The sequence below is a fragment of the Notothenia rossii genome (assembly GCF_949606895.1).
Source record: "Notothenia rossii genome assembly, chromosome: 1".
NCBI classification, from domain to species: Eukaryota; Metazoa; Chordata; class Actinopteri; order Perciformes; family Nototheniidae; genus Notothenia; species Notothenia rossii.
The window spans coordinates 87,321,771-87,339,919 of record NC_136912.1 but is presented as its reverse complement, the minus strand read 5'-3'; the positions used below and the strand labels follow the sequence as shown (position 1 = coordinate 87,339,919).

The window sequence follows — 18,149 nt, the reverse complement described above, 5'->3', positions numbered from 1 at the left end:
GATACCAACTCCTTAGGGAAACATCTGATTCTCTTGCTTGTTCAATTTGCAGGTGAACAAATGTGTTTTAGTTTGCTGAAAACGTTTGCCTCGTGCTACTGAAAACAGGTTTGATGCGTGATAAGACTGCATGGCAGGAAATCTATGGGCTCGAAACCCAAAGATCTTTGCTTTAAATCAATGGAGATACAGATGACTCTCTTTTGTTTCATCACTGTAAGGAACTCCCTTAACATTAACCTTAGTCCTTTTATTCATTGTTGATATAAAAGATATTGATTGACGCAACTTTAAATTAAACAAACAAACTGAAATGTCCTGTAGAGATCGATGGCTTGGTTGGAAATAGACATTTTGTTCCACAGCTGTACTTTTAGTATGAAGGTTGTTAATTGTCTGTCCTAGGGTCTCACATCATTATTTGTGGGGACTATCAGAGGCAGGGGAGACTTACAAAAGAGGCCAACTAGATAGAAAAAATCAGGGTTTGATTTGTAAATAATGGTATTCATATCAATAGTCTGGGAATAATATGGCTCGAAATACTTAAGGTCATATTGGAATATTGTCCAAGTTGTGCTTACAAATGTGGTCTATAGTCTCAAGAAATATAAGAAAAACACCCTTTTAATGTTCAAACTTTTTAGGTTTCTTTACAAAAACTACAATAATTGTACCTTTGTGAGATGATCGTCTTTTACAGCCAGCCCACATCATACAGTAGATACAGTAGCATCCAACTTCTGGTATCTGAAGCAGGTCCCTGATTTTCTTTTAGTCCAATCCACCCGACCACAAGTTTGCATTACATGACGTGGATAAAAGGGTAATAAAGAGGATACAGTATGTTGTTGCCTATGTTGTAAAATACAGTAAATAAACACGTTGGAGATAGGAAGATGCTACGTTACTACTACTGTGCAACTATAAAGTCTGTGAGTAGAAACAACTCAATGCTGCAGATTCAAAAGTCCTCATACAGACTTTATGTGTCTCCAAATGGATTCTCCCTGCTTCCACTCACTTATCATTCATACATTCGGATAGTCAAACTTGAGCAGATTGTGGGAGAGAGAGCAGAAACCCCCCCCCCCCCCCCCCCCCCCCCCCCCCGTGCTCCTGCAGTCCAGCCCCTCATTAGAGTCACTCCACTAGAAGAGTTTAATTAGGATCACAAGTTTGAGGAAAGCCTGGATCTGACATTGATGTGGTCTGTCTCAGGAAGGCTCCCGATAGGGTCCTTCTTGGGTAGCCCCGAGTCCCCCAGACCTGTTACCGCACCCCCTACTGCCAGCCCTGCACCGGCCCCAAAACCCTGCGTAGACACAGGCAGGGATACTGCAGGGAAAGCCCCCACAGACATCTGGTGGGGCAGCACCACCCTATGTGGTATAGCGCTACGTAGCCCTGTGTGACCCGATGTTATCTGAGGGGGGCCAATAGAAGTGGAGGAGACTCTTGTGGACTGGGGGGGGCTTGGGGCACCTTGTTGCGCCCCCTCGTGAGGCAGTGAGGGCTGAGAGGCTGACAGTGCCCTGGCGTCTTGGTTTAAAACGCCCATTTGCAGGGAATGAGTACTCTCGTGTGAGCTGGGCCGGTGTGCGGGGCTGGCCATGTGCTGCTGGGTCAGAGAGAGCTGGGAGCCTGAGGGGGGGCCGGCCATGCTGGAACCGAACTGGAAAGATCGTCTTCCGAGTGCCAGCGGGCTCTGGACCGAGGGGCTGGCCAGGGCGGAGGCGAAGGCACCAGCAGGGAGGAACTGAGACTGCAGGGGAGAGGCTGAAACTGGGCTGGGCACACTCTCCAGCACCTGGAATCTCCTCACCATCCTGGGCGACTGCAGGGTCCCCCCTCCCATCGAGTTACCTTGCACAGGGGCACAAAAGTTCATGGCTACGGCCTGCTGCAGAGTGGCGATCGCTGAATTCTGAGGACGCGAGGAGGAGCTCGGAGAATCAAAGATACTGCCGTGGAGAGGAGGCGTCATGGACATGGCCCGCGGCCGTGGAACATCAACCTGCTGAACCATCTCCCGGTCATATTTAACTATCTCCTGGATCATCTCGTTCTCGCGGTTGTTGAAGACCCCTGAGTTCAGGTCATGCTGTACTTTGTGCATCAGGATTGAATTCTTCTTGCCTGCAATGACAAGGACACAGCATGTAGGTTTATTTGATAGTTTGCTAAGAGAAAAACAGCTTTAGTTGTACGAGGTCACATAGCATTATTCTACCTTCTCTTAGTCTCAGCGTCTATTTGACACAGAAAAAACATCATCACCATTTACCTTTACCCTTAATTCTATTCCCGGAGCCTAAATATAGAACTATCCACCGTTTCCTCCGAACACAAAATCCATCACTGACAAACACAAACAACAAAGATAGAGAGAGAAATAAAGAGCATCCTCTTTACACTGACTCACTATATCCCCATCACAGGGCTAATGTTTGTGCCTGTTTGGGTTTCTGCAGACTCACTTAGCTGAGAGTGAGAGAGCATTTCTGTTGCCAACACATCTGTTCATTTGTGCCTCTATGGATATACTTCCTGTAGGTGATTACAGGTTTTCTTGTATTGTGCTCATATTGTTAGAAATGACTGGTGCTGGCTCTAATTGTGGTGAAGATAAAAACATGCCTGATCAGATGCTTTAGACACATTGTACTTGCATAACTGGTATGATCTCGACACTTCTGCATAAACATTCATACACTTATGCAGGCGCTCTTCTTCTAAATCAAATCAAGTTTTATTTATATAGCACATTTAAAAGCAATTTTGGTCGAGCCAAAGTGCTGTACATGTAATAAAAACACATTACTACAATGACAATAAAAGACAATAATTTAAAATTGAAATATAAAAAGAAAAAGAAGTGCTGTTATGCGTTGAGTTTTAGGTTTTAGAGATTATGCGAATTTGGCAAGAAGTCAGCATACGACTAAATACATGAGAACTGGATTGGACTACACACGTTTTATGCTATTTGTATTGGGCTTTCTATGGCACCAATGGGGTTTAACCAGGCAACTATCATAGGAGCGCTAAAAGTTGTAATACCTCAAGCAGACGGCCAATGGCGATTATGACGCTAAAGGCCAATCGCAGCGCTTAACAAGCACTGCAGGGGGAAGACGCTTGGGATCAAAGACCAGATATCAGCTGCTTGTTGGCCTTTTGAGCTGAACCTAGATGATCCACCATCTGCTGTAACTTGGAGTTGAAGAGGGGCTGTTCCAAGATTCTCTGATGCAGCAGCTTGTTTAGGGAGCTGGCTTTGAACCAAGGCTGTTAGTCATTACAACAGCCTGAGTGATACACATTTAACAAAGAGGTCAAAAAGGTTGCTGATGAACTTGTTTCTCTCTAGCACAGTCATCCGCAGGGCCAGAAGGAGGAAGATGGGAGTAGGCAGATCCAGACTGCCAAGACTCCCTTGCATGAGTTCCATCTGTGGCTGAAAAAACTCACACGGTTGGCCATCGAGGTTTTGTGATGAGGTCCACTATAACGACAGGAAGGAGGCAGAAGAATCCTCTTTTGCTGTGCTGCAGCCTGGAAAAGCCCCGGTCTAACTTTGAGAGAGTTTTTCGTTAAGGATTAATTCTAGATATTCCTCGTAGATAATTGGGGCTTGTTCTTGGTTCACATAGTTGAGATGCAGCAACATTTTACCAAACCATGAAGGGCAATCAGAGGCCAAAGACAACATATAAGAACAATAACTCTCTGCTGGCACTTCAAGGGTGTGTTGACAAGGAGACAGGACATGCTGTTAGGTAGACACACATGTGGCGCCAATGCAGAGTTTCATTAAGCTATCAGCCTTTCAGAAGTCAGAGCCAATGAGCAGGTGTTATCTCACATATCAGTTGCATTGCCTATTCATTATCAAGTAACACCTCCATCCCGCTTTAAATCACAGCAATACTGCTTATGCTGCTGATCCTGTGTGACACTGTTTACAATGCGATACATTAAGTGTATGAAGACAATGCACAAGGGATTAGCCGCTCTCTATGTAGGAATGGATCCCAGGTCAGAGTTTTTGTTAAAATGTATAAATGGCTGCTATTGGAGCAAGCCTGGTTCCATCAGAATAGTGAATAATGATGCTCCTTCAGGTTGAACTGTTCCTAAATAAGCCATCCTGGTCACAGATGCTCAATGAAAAATCTTAACTGTGACTTATTCCACACTTAAGACCTTATGGAGATGCATCAACAATCTTTTCTTATTATGAAAGGAACAAAGCATCTGAAATGTATTAGAAAGTCTGTATTTAAATGTCATATTTTTATCTTCTGACAGCCCTCTGTGTGTTTGATACAGAGGCTTTATAACTTACACTATTGACAAAGCCAAACGAAAGTACACATTATCAGTGATTAATATTCATCAAGTGCACAAGGAGCCCAGTGGGAATACTTGGTCGGTGGTTACCGTATGTCCTGGAGCACACACGTCAGTCTCCCCCCTAAAATATGTGAGCAGGCTGACTGGAGGCTGCTCATGTGTGGAATCTGGCTGCTATGGCAACAGCTGGCAGGTGGCTGACCAGGGCTTTTGTAAATATGTGAAGTGTGGTCATGTGACAGGGGGGGCCGGGGGTTTGACATCAACAGCATTACTGACATTGAGGGGTGTTAAGGGAGGGGAAAGTTGTTCGAATTGTGAAGAAAAAATAACAAGTTTGCGTCAACTTAAAAGAATAAAGATAAAGAAAATATTTGGGGCTGATAATTGTCGCCACCATGCGTCTTTGCATCCGCCATATCGGTGCGCTATAGTAAACCAATGCTATGTGTGCTGTATATTGTATTAAATGTAGATTTTTTTTACTAAATGGACCGTAACTTTGTAGATTATTAAAGGTTCCCTATTATGCTAATTTGTAAGTTCATATTTGTATTTTGTGCCTCTACTGTAATGTTGCTGTGCTTTATTGTTCAAAAATGTATTTATTTTTCGCATACTGCCTGCCTGTGCCTCAGCACCTCTTTTCACCCTCTGTCTGAAACCAGAGCCCAGAGCCTTTGCAGACCATTCACATAAACAAAACCTATAAAACACACTACAGGAAATGGAAAATCCCAACAAATCTAAATAGGGCCCCATTAACAGATGTTTTAATATACTTGGTTTGTTTCAAATGTGACAGTAAATTATGTGACAAAACATTACTCTTCTGAACAGCCACGACATTCTCTGGGACATGCAGACTCCGATAATATCTGAAACAAACCAAATTTCATTTAAAAAAATGCAGATTTAACTGAGCCGATATTGTAGAGAAGTTTGCATCTCTCAATGTGAATCTTGACCGCGGATTCGAAGACAAATCAGTCTTTGTGCACCTTTAAGTGCGTATGTGATTCAGTGTTCAGACAGAGTCTCTGCTGAGTGATCACTTAGAACAAATCAGTCCATTCATCTAGAAATATTACAGAGGTTCAAACCATAATCTTGCTCAGTGGTTTCTGCCACGATAGTCATAAGTGTCCCTCACGGTATGTTAAATAACAGTTGGCAAAATGGCAGATATCCACAGGAAGTCTTCCATTTTCATGACCGATTTATGCCCACGAAACCGCATAATAACTTCAAAGCCATGAATACATTTTCACCATCGACTCCTCTCTGAGGATCATTCACACACCGGATCCCAGCTGTCAGGTAGTGCAGTGTTCAAGTTAAGGAATTAATACATTTCCATTATGCCTCATTTCATCTTATGAATGACTCATATGCCTATATAGACACCTTACCTGTGGCTTTTATCAGTGAGGCGTAATGCTCATTATCCGTGACTAAATCTCCCAAGAAACATTTTATACATTTGGTCTGAATGGAAAAATGAAATAGATTTTTTTTGTGATCAAGATCTGAGAAAAATAATGTCAAAGTGTGCATCTTCTGCCCGGATGGACCCGAAAAAAATTAACTAAACCATATGTCATTTTGGGGACAGTAGTAAATTGTGAAGAAACAATGAGTTTTAAAAAATCAGATAAAGTTAACTTTATTTGTGGTGTTACAAATCAAGTTGGCCTTCTTACCTATCCTGTCCAATCTGTCAATGGCAACCGTCTCAAAGGCCCTCCTCATCATGGGATACTCCTCCAGCACCTCGTTGAAGTTGTCCACAGAGAGCGAGTACAGGCGGCAGTAGGTGTCCGCTCGCACGCTGGCCGTCCGTCTGCCTCGGGTCAGCAGACAGATCTCTGGAGAGGTGAAAGAGAGAGCAGACAGGAGATGATCAGATCAAAAAAAAAGTGACAGTTTTCAGAGTGTCAGTTCCAGAGAAAAGAACATAGATGATATAAATCAGGACATATGTTGAGCCGTCTGAAACTGACATCCCAGAACTCTAGGCTTTGAACTAATGTGTGATCAGAAGTGGTACAGGTGCTCAGAGGTTGTCAGAGATGGCAAAAGTACACACATCCTTTACTCAAGTAGAAGTACAGATACTCGTATTTAAAAATACTCGGGTAAAAGTAGAAGTACTGAATGAACTTCTTTACTCAAGTAAAAGTAAAGAAGTATGGGCTTTGAAATGTACTTAAGTAAAAAGTACCCATAACTACCAACTGTTTTAAAGAGTACCTGACCTCCCTTTATATCAATAGAACAATAATGTCAGCTAATGAATGTTTCCATGATGAACAACGGCAACATGAAAAAGTTCTCATTGGTCCCTCTCCTTTAGAGAAGACCAGGAAATGATGGATACACGGATCGTGTTCAAATCAATAGGCACGCATTGACTCTAAATAATAATGATCACGCCACCAAACACAGATTAAAAAAAGTAACGAGCCTGTCGTAAGAAAAAAATGTAAGAAGTAGAAAGTACAGGTATTTGTGTTAAAAATGTAAGAAGTAAAAGTAGAAAGTCGTCAGAAAAATAAGTAGTGGAGTAAAGTACTGATACCAGAAAAATGTACTTAAGTACAGGAGCAAAGTATTTGTACTCCATTACTTCTCACCTCTGGAGGTTGTGTTTAGCCAGGTTGATCCACTGACAGTAAAACTGAATATGTCTTCCACTGTGCTGACAGCTGTGTGAAGGGAGCACACTCTATATTTGGAGATGTTCAGCTGAGCTTCATTACATTCAGTTGTTCCCCTTGTTGCTCCCATGGTTGTCTTGACAACTATATGCCCTCTTTTTACTCCCATGAAAGGTCAACCTCCTCTGACTATTTGTGGGGAAAGGGCGAAAAATAACGAAACACGAGGAGACTACATTAAGGACATGAGTAGAGGTGCTACAGTGGAATGCAAAGTGACTGTCTGTTCATGACTGTGATGTCTCCAGATGCACAAAGCAAACCAAGGCGGCATCAGAACAAAAGTAGACACACAAACCTACACATGTCATTGGAAATTATATAAATATACAATACGACTAAAATATTACAGAGCTCAACACTAACTTTAAAAATAGTTTGCACGATTGACAACCAGGCATTCACTTTTGGTTGCCAAAAATGATAATATGGATTTTTAGTCAAATGTTTTTTGAATGATTAAGACACTGTGCTGTTATACGTAATGAAAGTATGAAGTAAAATAATAAAAGCTTCATTACAGTAACATATGGAAGAAGATAAGGGATTTTTCCAATATTTTAAATGAGATTTCTGCGAGTATTCTGACCTTTTGCTCAGAACTCTGACTTTAATCTTAGAACTAAAACAGCATTCTTATGTGGCGTTCACCGATAGCAACCAAAGTTCAAGAATTGGTTAACAATGGCAACCTGGCAACCTGCCATTGCTGTGGAACCTTGCAATGTTCATTAGAGGACTGGGTTGACATTTTAGGAAATATGCTTAATTACTTTCATATAAAAGAGTTAGATGGCAACATTTAACAGTCGGGCTAGCTGTTTTCATTTGTTGTGCTAAGCTAAGCTAACCATCTGCTGGCACTAGCTTCATATTTAATGTACACACATAAGGATGGTATTATCATTATCATCTCTATCTTGGTAATAAGAAATATAGTCTATTTTCCAACATTTCTATCTTTTTCAAAGGCAAAAAAAGTAGTAAGTGTTGATAGGATCTATGCAACAGCTTTCAGTGTGTCAATGCAGGGTTGCCAACTCTCACGCATGTGGCGTGTGACACACGCTTTCACTCTCAATCTCACGCTCTCACAGTGCCCAAACTATTCTCACGCCAAAAACAAGAATACCGAAGACTAGAAACGGTTTTGAAAACTTTTGTCAGGTAGTGATTGTCTTCTCAATAGAACATCTTTGATAATGTCTTCTGGCCAATCAGAATCAAGTTAACGGCGTGGTGCTGTTGCAGGAAGTCCCGACGGAGAATACTTTTGCTGTAGTACATCTCTATATACATCGATACAACATTACGTGTTGATAGAAATCAACAAGTAATGAAACCCCACGGTTTGATGATTGATAGGTGTGTGGGCTTTCTTTCATTTTGACACACAGAACAATGGGGGCTATCCACCCTTATCCACAATTTAAAGTAATTCACACAGCCTCTTCCCTCTTCTCTCTGTGAGGAGCAGCAGGTTCAGCTTTCAGAACAAAGTAACAAAAAACAAAAATGGCATTCATTTTTTTAATTATGTCTTGTAGTAATAGATTTATTTATTTTTCTTCTCAAGAGAGTACCAGAATGTGTATTTTATATTTGTATTTCAAAAAATCTCCTGGGAGAGAATCCCCCCAGACCCCCCTGCAGGGATTGGGTTTTCAGCATGTCAACTCTTTCACCTGTGGAGAAATTGCAGGATTGGCTCCAGGTCGCCCTTTTTATTTACTACAAGACAAATGTGCCTTTTTATTTCATATAGTTCAATTTGGATTGAGACAGGGAAATAATCTAAACCTCACGCGTGGCGTTTCACTGTCAAGTGGAGCGTGTATGTAATTACATTGCAAATGATGACTGATTTGAACCCCACCACTGTATGGGTTAGCCCTACCATAGATTACCCAACAAAAATACTCTGGAGCCACAACTGCCGACCCGTATTGCGTATGCGCAGATCTAAAATCCAGTAGGAATTATAAAAAAGTAAAAGTCTGCTGCTTATTGTTCTACTAGTATATGAGAGTGAGAGTGTGTTAATTAATATACAGGACTGTCTCAGAAAATTAGAATATTGTGATAAAGTTCTTTATTTTCTGTGATGCAATTAAAAAAACAAAAATGTCATACATTCTGGATTCATTACAAATCAACTGAAATATTGCAAGCCTTTTATTATTTTAATATTGCTGATTATGGCATACAGCTTAAGAAAACTCAAAAATCCTATCTCAAAAAATTAGAATAGTTCCTCAGACCAAGTAAAAAAAAAAGATTTATAACAGCAAAACACAATCAAACATTTGAAAATGTCCATTAATGCACTCAGTACTTGGTTGGGAATCCTTTTGCACGGATTACTGCATCAATGCGGCGTGGCATGGAGGCAATCAGCCTGTGGCATTGCTGAGGTGTTATGGATGCCCAGGATGCTTCAATAGCGGCCTTTAGCTCATTAGCATTGTTGGGTCTGGTGTCTTTCAGCTTCTTCTTCACAATACCCCACATATTCTCGATGGGGTTCAGGTCAGGGGAATTTGCAGGCAAATCGAGGACAGTAATGCCATGGTCAGTACACCAGTTACTGGTGGTTTTGGCACTGTGGGCAGGTGCCAGATCATGCTGGAAAATGAATTCCTCATCTCCATAGAGCTTTTCAGCAGACGGAAGCATGTAGTGCTCTAAAATCTCTTGGTACACAGCTGCATTTACTCTGGGCTTGATGAAACACAGTGGACCAACACCAGCAGCTGACATGGCTCCCCAAACCATCGCTGACTGTGGGAACTTCACACTGGATTTCAAGCAACTTGGATTTTGCTCCTCTCCAGCCTTTCTCCAGACTCTGGCGCCTTGACTTCCAAATGAAATACAAAACTTGCTTTCGTCTGAAAAGAGGACTTTGGACCACTGTGCAACTGTCCAGTGCTTCTTTTCCTTAGCCCAAGTCAGACGCCTCTTCCGTTGTCTTGAGTTCAGAAGTGGCTTGACCATGGGAATACGGCTATTGTAGCCCATTTCCCGGACACGTCTGTGAACAGTGACTTTTGATACCTGGACTCCAGCTTCAGTCCACTGTCTTTGAAGCTCCCCCAAATTCTGGAAGCGACTCTTCTTCACAATGCTGTTAAGGCTGCGGTCATCTCTCTTGGTTGTGCAGCGTTTCCTGCCACATTTCCCCCTTCCAACAGACTTTTTGTGGATGTGCTTTGAAACTGCACTCTGTGAACAGCTTGCTCTTTGAGAAATTTCTTTTTGTGTCTTACCCTCCTGATGGAGGGTGTCAATGACGGTCCTCTGGACAGCAGTCAGATCAGCAGTCTTCCCCATACTTGTGATTTAGTTTACTGAACCAAGCTGAGTGTTTTTCAAGGCTCAGGAAACCCTTGCAGGTGTTTCGAGTTAATTAGACGATTCAAGTGATTCGTTGAACACCCTACTAGTATACTTTTTCATGATATTCTAATATTTAGAGATAGGATATTTGAGTTTTCTTAAGCTGTATGCCATAATCAGCAATATTAAAATAATAAAAGGCTTGCAATATTTCAGTTGATTTGTAATGAATCCAGAATGTATGACATTTTTGTTTTTTTAATTGCATTACAGAAAATAAAGAACTTTATCACAATATTCTAATTTTCTGAGACAGTCCTGTATTTGGCGGTTTGGAGTAAGTCTGTAGATTTGTTTGTGTGTGTGTGTGTGTGTGTGTGTGTGTGTGTGTTTCATGTATAGGCCTCTCACGATAATTAATTTTGTTGGATACATTTTCCCAGAAGTTATGGCGATAATATTGTCGGCACCGTTGTATGACCACTTTAGACCACTGACATAATGATAATATATAATAATAATTCAAGTACATCCTTTCAAACTGCTAGTCACATCCTCATGTAAATGGCAATTTATCGAGTTCATTTTTATTTATCGTACGATACGTCAATTAATTGCTTATCGCGACAGGCACACAATAAAACAGTGGAAACAAACATGTGTTTGACTTTCATTAGTGAATGAAACTGTGTGCCCTTTATAGTCTGTGTCCAATATTGTGTATTTGTTATATTGTATATATATATCCTATATATATGCTAAGGTCCCGCTGCTGACACGATAGCAGTCATTTCGTGCGCATATGTGTATTAAACCCATGATATCAAAATGTCACTCCAGCCAGGTACCCAAAGTTGGCAACCCTGGTGTCAATCTTTAGAAATTAACACAATCCCTGTCTCTATACAACAGATTCTGTGCATACAGTTCATTCATAAACGCCTACATTCACTGACTATGAGTCAGGTTACAGCAGCTTTTTATCCAGGGATCAATAAAGGGTAACCTGGAGTGTAACCATGTTTTCTGCCTTTCTGATAAAGGATTTATATTTCCACTGTAGATTAATAATTAATAGCATACGCAGATAGACGCTCTACCTCTTACTGTATGTTCTGCTCCTCATGGTCAACTGCGGTAATGTAAGTAAAAGGGTATGACTCATTTTAAACAGGATGTGTACTCATACCAGTACTCAGGCTATTGATTAACACGTTAGTGATACTGAGTAAAGAGCGTAGTCAAATAAGGTAAAAGTCATTGAAAAAAAGAACGTTTCTAGGTTTTCTTTCTTACTAAAGTTTAAGGTTTTTAGCATTATAAAGTTTGGAGTTGTGGAAGAACCTCTCCTCAGATCCACAAGAAGCCCCAGACGTCTTTTCATAAATTGTCACTTGGGATATTGGGATATTATATATTCCTGCTCCATATCACATACATTTACATATTATTTCATCATTAGTAGGACATGCTGCATGGGAGAGAATATTATTCTCATGAAACCACTTAATTAAAAAGCTTTTCAAACCACTTGGTAACCATTTGTAGCAGAGTAGCTATCATCCTTAAATATGATGTTTCTTTACAGTTGTTTTTCCTTTTATGTTCCCAGGAAAACATTTTTCTGATACAAATATAACAATATTCTTAACCCAGTTCTACTCTTCTAGATTCTGAAATATGTATGTGTTTATAGATAATCAGTGAATAAGCTCCTCCGTCTGTTATATTGTCAAAAATAAAGGTTAGAATTACAAGATTTCTCAGACAGTGAATATTAAACTGTACACAAGCAGATGTTTAATGAACCAATGAAGTGCATTGTTCTGCCAGACAGCAATTTTATAAAAGTAGCCAAAGTCTAGTCTGCAGATTCAGCTGCTTTTAAAGCCATAGAAAACTGTTTACAAAACTCTGGGTTTTTCCTTAATCTATTTATGCAAAGAATTTACAAATTTAGCAAAGGATAATGTGGATATAAATTCAGTTCATGCCAATACATTTTAAAGGCAATATAGATAGTATATGTTACAGAATACTGTACTACTGCGACCTGATGTTTATAATCACTCATGTCAACAGAGCTAAAGTCTAAAAATATGAATTGGAGCTCAGGGCATGTTTGACCTGACATCACCATGTTCTTACTGCTACTTACTAATTGAGATATTTTACCACAAACACACTGCAGGGGTTATGTTGTGCCCTCACTCCAAGCAATGCAAGTTATGTGAAGGGAGACCTGTGATTTCCCTTTATGAAAAACATTTGCTTGACATTACAAATAGCCCTGCCATAGCTGTTGTGCTGTGCTAATTGGCTGTTATTAGGATGTGCGTATGAGTGTGTGTGTGTGTGTGGCATGTGTTTGTGCCTCTTTAACAGTGCCATGAGCAGCAGAACAGCAACATAACTGCCAGGCATCTGTGGTCGCCAGATGTAAAAAAACGCAGCCCAAACCCATGAACTCACTCATGAATGTGTGTTTATGGTTGGCAACAGAAACACAAAACCAACATGTTTCCAAACAGCAAAAGACAGCTTGGGGAAATGGGACAGAGGAGGCTGAGGTAACACTGAGTTTATACTTTAACTGTTTGTTGCCAAGATTTATATCTGTATAGTAAACACATCTGTGATATTACTGAAGTGGATTCCACTGGGTCTCAAAGTATGAATTACACATGCCTGGAAGCATAGAATATAACATAACATAACAGAATGGAATAGAAATAGAATAGAACAAAAATAAATTGAATAGAATAGAACCGAACGGAACAGAATGGAACGGAACGGAATGGAACAGAATGGAATGGAATGGAACAGAACGGAACGGAATGGAACGGAATGGAACAGAACGGAACAGAATGGAACGGAATGGAACGGAATGGAACAGAACGGAACAGAATGGAACAGAACGGAACAGAACAGAATGGAACAGAATGGAACAGAACGGAATGGAACAGAACGGAACAGAACGGAACGGAATGGAATGGAACAGAACGGAACAGAACGGAACAGAACGGAACAGAACGGAACGGAACAGAACGGAACAGAACGGAACAGAACGAAATGGAATAAAATAGAAAAGCATAGAAAAGAGTAGAATATAACATAACAGAATGGAAAAGAATAGGATAGAAATAGAAAATAACGTAATAGAATAGAAATAGAATAGAATATCAAATAATACAATAGAGCAGGGGTCGGCAACAGGCGGACCGCGGTCCGGACCCGGACCCAGACGGCGACCTAACGGACCCGGACCTATAATCAATACATTAATAGGGGATTTCAATTTTGACGGCACGATTATATTTTAACCGCTGCCGACAGAGTGCGAAAGAGACGAGTGAGCGGGGAGAGAAACACAGAAGAAGAGACGAGACATGGGCAGATAGAAGCGGAGAGGAAAGTGAGTGAAGAGATACAGGGAGAGAAGCAGAGAGGAGAGTGAACAGGCGTGCTAGCGGCAGACAGGGAGAGACAAATAACACATTGCACTCTCCAAGAAGAGGAAAGGAGACAGTGAGAACAGAGCTTTTAACCCTGCGTGGACTCACTCATGTTCATCCTGCCCACTGGGAGCACAGAACCAGTGTGTCTCATTTGTTCAGAGACCGTGGCGCTCATTAAAAAAACGCCACTATTAGACAAAACACAAAGTGTTTGACCAAACATTCCCTCTCAAGTCAGAACTGAGGTCAGAAAAAATAAGAGCAGAGCCCAATATGATCAGTCCACCAGGATTAACATTAAAAATAAATATCATTCCAGGCTAACCAATGAGCACCTGCATGTGTGTATGAGAACGGCCCTGACACCATTTCAGCCCAGATCTAAACTCCTGGCAGGACAAGCTCGAGCTCAATTCTCGCACTGAATTAAAAAAAAAGTGAGCGAGGGACTGCAATATAAGAGGGAAAGAAAGAGAAACTTTAAAACTGTTATGATGTGTAAAGACTGATATTGTTCTATAATTGTCTCAAACTGTTAAGGCATGATGTGAAACGGTTAACAAAGACAAAGGGAAACTCAAGCTGCTGCTACACTTTATTTTATTTATCTAAAATTAAGCACTTTCAAGATGCACATATTTTCAAAAGCTATTTTATTTATTTTATCCTATTTTATTTTTAAATGCAGCCAGAGAGGAACATTACACATATCCACAGTATTTACTGTATATCTGTTTAGTTCAATGTTGATTGACAATAAATATTGTTGTTTATGAATTGTACTTTCTTTATTTGATTGGCAGTTAGTTGTTGATTACATGCAGACGTTGATAAAGCTAACGGCTACTTCAATATATATCACACGAATTCATAAAGAAACTTAGACATTTTGAAGTTCCGGACCTTTGCATGGGGAGATTTTCTCTAACTGGACCTTGTTGAATTTTAGTTGAATCCCCCAGCAATAGAATATAATGTAATATAAATAGAAAATAATAGATTTGGACAGAATATAATAGAGATATGTTCCTCCTGTGTAACATTCTATTGTTGTTCTATTCTATTAAATTGTATTCACTGCTGTTCTGTTTCTATTTCACTCAGGTAAGTAATCTTCCTGACACTTGGAAAAGTAATGCGGTAAGGCATAATTTGCTAGTTGAAAAAAAATCAAAAGTTATTTTTAATAATCTTGCATTTGATCAACATTGAAACAAAAAAATGTAAACCCAATGTCAGAAACATCCATCAACCATTTTAGACTAAATATTTTCTGTCTCACTCATTGCTCTGTTTCCCCGATGTAGGGGAAAAGGTTCAGTATAGCCTGCAAAGGATCTGGGTTAAAATGTGTATTCTAAGAGGCTGCCAATGAACACAGAGTTCTAACATCTTTATATCATATATTAAGACTCATAAATAAAAAAAACAGCATCCTTGTGAAGAACAGAAACAGCTATGACTTTAGATATTTGACCACTTAACTCCCTTACTGCTAACATTACCACGTTTGAAAGACTTCACATGTGCTCTGTTGGTCATATCCCCATGTGTGTTACATCACTAGAAAGCCCTGAGGTGCTTTCCACAGTACATGAGGACTCAAATAAACTGCATGTACTGTATGGTGTTTGAAATAAAGTCCTCAGTGTTGTGTCCTCCACAAAGGAGACACAATGATTTTTAAGTTTGAGGTCCTATCAGGTCCTTGGTCCTCCCTAAGATCAAAAAGTGGATTACTTTAGTCCAGTTCTGAGGTCTTTACACTGTCCGTCAAACTACATTACTACTACTGGATTACAAAGGACTGCATGGTTTAAGGCTTGAATATATTTGAGATCTCCTTGTTCTTTATAAACCATCATGACCTCTCAAGTCGACTGGGACATGTCGTCTTTCTGTTCCCAGAGTCAAAAGTAAACATGGAGAATTAGCGTTCAGTTTTCATGCTCCAAATATCCAATTTGCAGGTCTGCTGCAACTCCCTGTTCTTTAAAATCTAGGCTGAAGACTTTTTTAAATATGTTTTATCATAACAAATAACTATTCATATCTTACACAGCAATGTAACTTTAATTCTATGTTATTACTTTCTCAATTCTTTTTTAACTTAATTTACTTTCCCTTTCTGTAAGAGCTAATGTAGACCACTTTAAATTGGCTTGTTGTTGAAATGTTCTGTAAAATTGAGCCTGCCTTGCCTTGCCTCGGGAGTATATTAACTTAATAGAAAAGAATAGAAAAGATATAACACAAATGTTCTATTCTACTGTATTCCATTATACACAATAATCTGTTCTATTCAATTCTACTTCTATGATTCTACTACATTATGATAGAATAGAATTCAACAAAATAAAAGAAATCAAAAGAACAGAAGAGAATAGGACAGGCCAAAAAACAAACCATAACAAAACAATAAAATAATAGAAAAGACGAATACAAAAATCAGAGCAGAACAGAATAATATAGAGCAGCATCTGATGATACTACGATGACCGAGTCAGTGACATACCTCCAAAGTAGGATCCGTCCATCAGCTTCATGCCGATGCTCCCCTTGGTGAGGACGCTGACCACGCCGTGCTGGATGAAGTACATCTTCTTGCCGATGGTGCCCTCTCTGATGATGTAGTCTAAAGGCTGGAAGACCTCAAACCTCAGCTTGGTCAACATGGCTGTCACAAAGTTGGGATCAGCATTGGCGAACAGCGGCATGGAAGCCACCAGCTTACGGCAGTTAAAATTGACGATTTCCTAAATTAAAAGAGGAAACAGCTGTGGATCATAATGTCAGGGTAAGGGATTGGTAGGCATGCATGTGTTTTCTATGCAGCAATGTTTAGAGGTTACACAGCATGAATACCAAAACCAATTGCAATGTTCTGTTGTGGAGAATAAATGATTTAGCATTAAGGAGTATTTTGTATTGGTATCTCAGGAAGAACAACTTATAAAACTGTTGATTTCACAATATGTTCTGGGTAAACACATGATTTTAAGATATCATTAATTTTCTCCATTTGAGTTTTCTCTTTATTTTCTGTTACCCTGAAGTGTCCTTTATTGATTGATTGATTGATTGATTGATTGATTGATTGAAAAGTTTATTAACAGCTTGTATATTGGGTACAGTACAGTACAGCTCAAAACATACAATTGTTAAGGGGATGCAGACCAGAGAAAGACTTTCGTCTTGTTTACATCCGGGTCCCCCATTTCCAATTCATCATATCCTTGAAGCAAGAGGGAATTGGTTATTGCTTAATGCAGTAAACAATATATATTGGCAGCAGGGAAAACAACTTTTGGGTGAAATAAATATTAAGTCAATTCTTTCAGAAAGTAAAAAGTAAATAACAAAAGGTTTATAACCAGGGGTGCACATAAGTGGTACGCAGTTGCGCATGCGCGGCAATAATCTGAAATGCGTACCGTCACTTGTGTCACAAAGCGCATTTGCGTAACGACGTACTTGTGAAGCTTTTCCAGAAGGCGGTTAGAACACCGGACGACAGAGTCGGTTTCCGTGTGCACAGACAGGGCTGCTGTTAACGTCGGTCCGTACAGCAGCACAGCGCTAAAACAGCTGATCACAACGTTCGCGATACAGAGGGCTTCATGGGAACTTTGAGGGGAGCCAGAAGTTGGAGTACCAAACACTGACTCCAGGTGCTCATCTGAGTACCTCACTGAGAAAGCTGTGTGCACCCCTGTTTATAACTAAATCAATGCAGAACATATTGGATAACGCTGTGTGTTTGTTGGTGTATGAGCACATTATGCTTTGCTGTTTTGGTACCTGGCGCAGAGGCTCATTTAGCTCCTCCAGGATGCTCTCTTCATCAAACATCTTGCCCTGGTATCTGTGCTCGTAGTAGTCATGGATTTTCTGTCGGAAGTCTGCTGGTAGCTTGTGGAACGACATGTACTGCTCCACTTGTTTGTACTGTAGGATGGAGAGAGAAAGAGGTGAGGAGAAACAAAATTCAGCATCTCTATTGTTAATTGTGGCGGGAAAAGTTTTGAAGTATGTCCTACTTTGCAGCTGTAGGCACACCACTCACTTCTCATTTATACCCAAAATACTTTTCCTCAATCACCAGCTGTAGCTTTCATGTGTGCCATACTGGGATGTACAGCTCTGCAAACATGAAGATCCTGTGACACAACATTTATATCTTGTAGCTATGTGAGAAAAACTGAGATGAAACATGACAGCTCTGTATATCCCTCGAGGATGCATCACGCTCTACTGTGTTCAGAGGAGGAAG

The 18,149-nt window shown here is 40.2% G+C and overlaps 1 protein-coding gene across 1 annotated transcript in view; it reads right to left on the bottom strand.

The window, feature by feature from the left end:
* Positions 1-1,123: 1,123 nt before the first annotated feature.
* hcn2b (hyperpolarization activated cyclic nucleotide-gated potassium channel 2b) overlaps positions 1,124-18,149 on the bottom strand; it is a 49,404-nt gene continuing 32,378 nt past the window's right edge. Inside the window, exons 5-8 of the mRNA XM_079647321.1 lie at positions 17,678-17,824; positions 16,392-16,632; positions 6,063-6,227; positions 1,124-2,139 (exon numbers count right to left, since the gene is read on the bottom strand). Coding sequence (XP_079503447.1) covers positions 1,172-2,139; positions 6,063-6,227; positions 16,392-16,632; positions 17,678-17,824 — 1,521 coding nt within the window. The 3' untranslated portion in view covers positions 1,124-1,171. The remainder of the gene's footprint in view (positions 2,140-6,062; positions 6,228-16,391; positions 16,633-17,677; positions 17,825-18,149) is intronic.